The 3395-nt window shown below is 44.1% G+C and overlaps 1 protein-coding gene across 1 annotated transcript; it reads left to right on the forward strand.

Annotated features, from left to right (window-relative positions):
* Positions 1–1638: 1638 nt before the first annotated feature.
* Positions 1639–3159, forward strand: LOC104951314 (E3 ubiquitin-protein ligase RNF31-like; the record flags this gene model as incomplete). The annotated part of the gene is made up of 3 exons (XM_010777946.1): positions 1639–1835; positions 2493–2626; positions 2987–3159. Coding segments are annotated over exons 1-3 (504 nt in total), but the record flags the coding sequence as incomplete, so codon positions are not given.
* Positions 3160–3395: the final 236 nt, after the last annotated feature.

The raw sequence follows: 3395 nt of genomic DNA on the forward strand, positions 1-3395 counted from the left end.
GTGTGCATCCAACACTGCTGAGACTTCATGTGATGACAGGGACCCCTGAGAAGGAGGCTGGGTGATGACGGCGACTTCCTCGGACTGATCAACAACCACCTGGCAGTTATTAGTACACCTAAATGCATCCTGCACTGTTCTATCCACCATCCCAGACATGTGGTTCAGTAAAAACGCATACGGTTCAGTCACAAGACGGTGGCTCATGCACGACTAGACAAATGGCTCTCTACTTAATGCATCAGCGACCACATTCTTTGGACCAGGGATATAGTTCAGGTCAAAACTGTGTGCTGCGAGCTTTGAAACCCACCTCTGCTCACAAGCATCCAACCTAGGCTTAGTCAAGATGTATGTCAATGGGTTATTATCCGTCCAGACTGTGAAGTGTCGCCCTTTTAGCCAATGGCTAAATTTGTCACAAACTGCCCATTTAAGAGCGAGAAACTCAAGTCGATGTGCTGGATAGTTCAGCTGAGAGTGGGAAAGTGTCTTGCTAGCAAATGCCACAGGTCTGGCCATCCTTCCATCAGGAGGCAACTGTGAAAGGACGGCCCCTATGCCATCAAAGGAGGCATCAACTGCAAGAACGAATGGAGCGTTAAAATCTGGATGTGCTAAATTGACACTGTGCACCAGCTCATACTTCAATGTTCCAAATGCTTCTTTGCACTCATCATTCCAGTCTGTTGGAGAGAGCCTTTTTTAAACTTTGGTTTGTGGCCTCTCCCTCTTTTGTGCCACAAGGTTGAGCAGCGGCTTAGCTTTGGCAGAACATCCCTCAATGAAATGGTGGTAATAGAGAACCATCCCTAAGAAAGACCGGATTTTCTTAGCACACAGTGTTTGCCCATCTTGCTCCATCAAGTCAGCTTCCTGCATATCATTTATAGCCTCCACTTTACTCGGGTCGGTCTTAACACCATCCTCACAAATAATGTGTCCCAGAAACTTGACTGACCTGCGTAGAAAGTAGCACTTCTTAGGGGAGAGCTTTAAGTTGTTGGCTGCAAGACGTCAGAAAACCATCTGTAGACGCTCAAGTGCAACCTGTTCAGATGGAGCATAGACCATGAGGTCATCCATGTAGCATAGCAGACTTGTGAAGTTCTCATCCCCAAAGATGGACATCATCATTCGCATGAAAGTGGCAGGGCTTTTCGTCAAGCCCTGGGGCATCCTGTTGTATTCATGAAGACCGAATGGGGAGGAGAACGCTGTATATTTTCTGTCATCTTCATGCAGTCCGACATTGTAGAACCCTGACGTGAGGTCCATTGTGGAAAAGAACACATTTCCACCACACGCAGCAAGGGCATGGGGCAATGGACGTGCATCTTTTACTGTTCTTGCGTTCAACCACCTGAAGTCATTGCAGAGGCGAAGGTCACCATTTGGTTTGACAACGAAGACAAGGGGTGATGAGTATTCACTCTGAGATTTGCGAATGATCCCTAATTCCTCCATATCATTCAGAGCAGTCCGTAGCTTGTCATAGTGGCATGGCGGAACCCGCCTGTATGGAAGTCTGAAGCTTAGCAGATAGTAGGATTATGGTTACTCAAACAAATCGTCTTCAGAAAAAACTTTCAAATTAACTGTGAGTTTGCACAGATTACACTTTATTTGGTACAGTAAATGGTCATTTCTGTTTCAGAGAACTGCACTATCTGTGGAATATTCCGGATCTCTGCCCACTGCGCCACCTGCCTGCTGGGGCTGTGCTCAGAGTGTGACCGGCTGTACCACTCCTACCCAGAGAGGGCCAACCACCGACGAACAGCTGTCTCTTCCTTGTTATCTTCATCATCATCACAAAACAAAAACAGTCACAGGTTAGCAATATAGAATATGTGCGTTCTGACTTCTTTCAGTCAAAATCAATTATTACTCAGCTTTGATGAATACTTGATTCTGAAGGCCAATCACGGCATTCTGAGGTCTATTATTTAAGATTATCTGTCTGATCATATCAAAATCAACAAAGTGATCCCTTACTTTTCTCTCTCTTCAGGATTCATTTAAAAATATTTAAACTTTGATTTAAAGGTCTCAACAAGTGTATATGTCCGCCTCCTAGGGTTGAGGAGTTATTTTATTTGCTGCTCAGCTTTGGTTAAGTGTGTCCTTCCTGTGAATTAGAGATGAGGTTTTTTGTTAAACTATATCATATTTTTTGTTAGGAATAAAGGGAAATTAAATGCCTACAAATCTACATACTGTTTTCTATTGCCAAGAATATGCTTCCTTTCAGGGTTTATATTGCCCTCAAAAAGCTCAACCCATAAACATCTTTAGAACACAGTCAGTAAATGCTGACCATGGCAAAGATTAGTGACAATTAAAACATAATGGAAGTCAAAGTCCTAGAACTTAGTGCTACTTGGACGATGATATGATAAGTGAGTGAACAAAACCAATGTCTGGATGCTCAGTATATTCAGTCTATACAAATTAACGCAAAAGTCTTACAGTCCCTCTCTCTGTTTCAGTTCTTCCACCTGGTGTTGCCTGCACTGCACTAAAGTCAACTCTGTCAACAACGTGCTGTGTGAGGAGTGTGAGCGCCCTCGCTTGGAGTTGATCAGCTCTAAAGCAGATGAATCTCAGCCTGCCACCGTCACTGGTCTGTTTCTTCTCCTGGTTACAGCTCCACTATCCAGTCCCACCTCCCTTATGTGTTATTTCGTAAACTGAGATTAACTCAAATAAAATAAATCTATAGCCTCTATCCTTCCCTTTCTTCTCTTGCGGTCACATTTAAAAAAAAATGAGCCTTGTAAACTTGAAAAATGTTTGATTTAAAGGTTAATGCTGTTCGTAATTTAAATTATGAAAGCAATACTCTATTTTAATATTGACACCTGCAGAAAGTGTTGAGTTGTATTGACAGCTAATTCTAATTAAGAAAGAGTGGAAAAGAAGACAGCTTTAACGGCCATTTTGAAAACTTTAATTTGTTCTTGTGTTCGTGTGTTCTTCTCAGAGTGGCAGTGCAAGAGCTGCACCATGGTGAATGCAGCCAGCAGTATTCTGTGTGAAGTGTGTGAAAGACCGCGTTTAGCCACACGACCTCCAGTGACCCCGTCACACCCACCAATCACACCCCCTAGACCTCCAGCACCAGTACTGGGCATGCCCGGTGACCCAGATAGCCAGGTCAGTTAAGTAAGAGTGTGTGTGTGTGTGTGTGTGTGTGTGTGTGTGTGTGTGTGTGTGTGTGTGTGTGTGTGTGTGTGTGTGTGTGTGTGTGTGTGTGTGTGTGTGTGTGTGTGTGTGTGTGTGTGCAGGGCCGTGGGAAGTAGGGGTGCTGAGGGTGCCCCCTGGTGGAGGACAGGGGATCTGCACTTCCACAATACAAAAAAAACGAATTTTCAGCCTTGATGTAACAACAT

The sequence above is a fragment of the Notothenia coriiceps genome, unplaced genomic scaffold (assembly GCF_000735185.1).
Source record: "Notothenia coriiceps isolate Sejong01 unplaced genomic scaffold, NC01 NC01_scaffold00018923, whole genome shotgun sequence".
In the NCBI taxonomy this organism is placed as follows: Eukaryota; Metazoa; Chordata; class Actinopteri; order Perciformes; family Nototheniidae; genus Notothenia; species Notothenia coriiceps.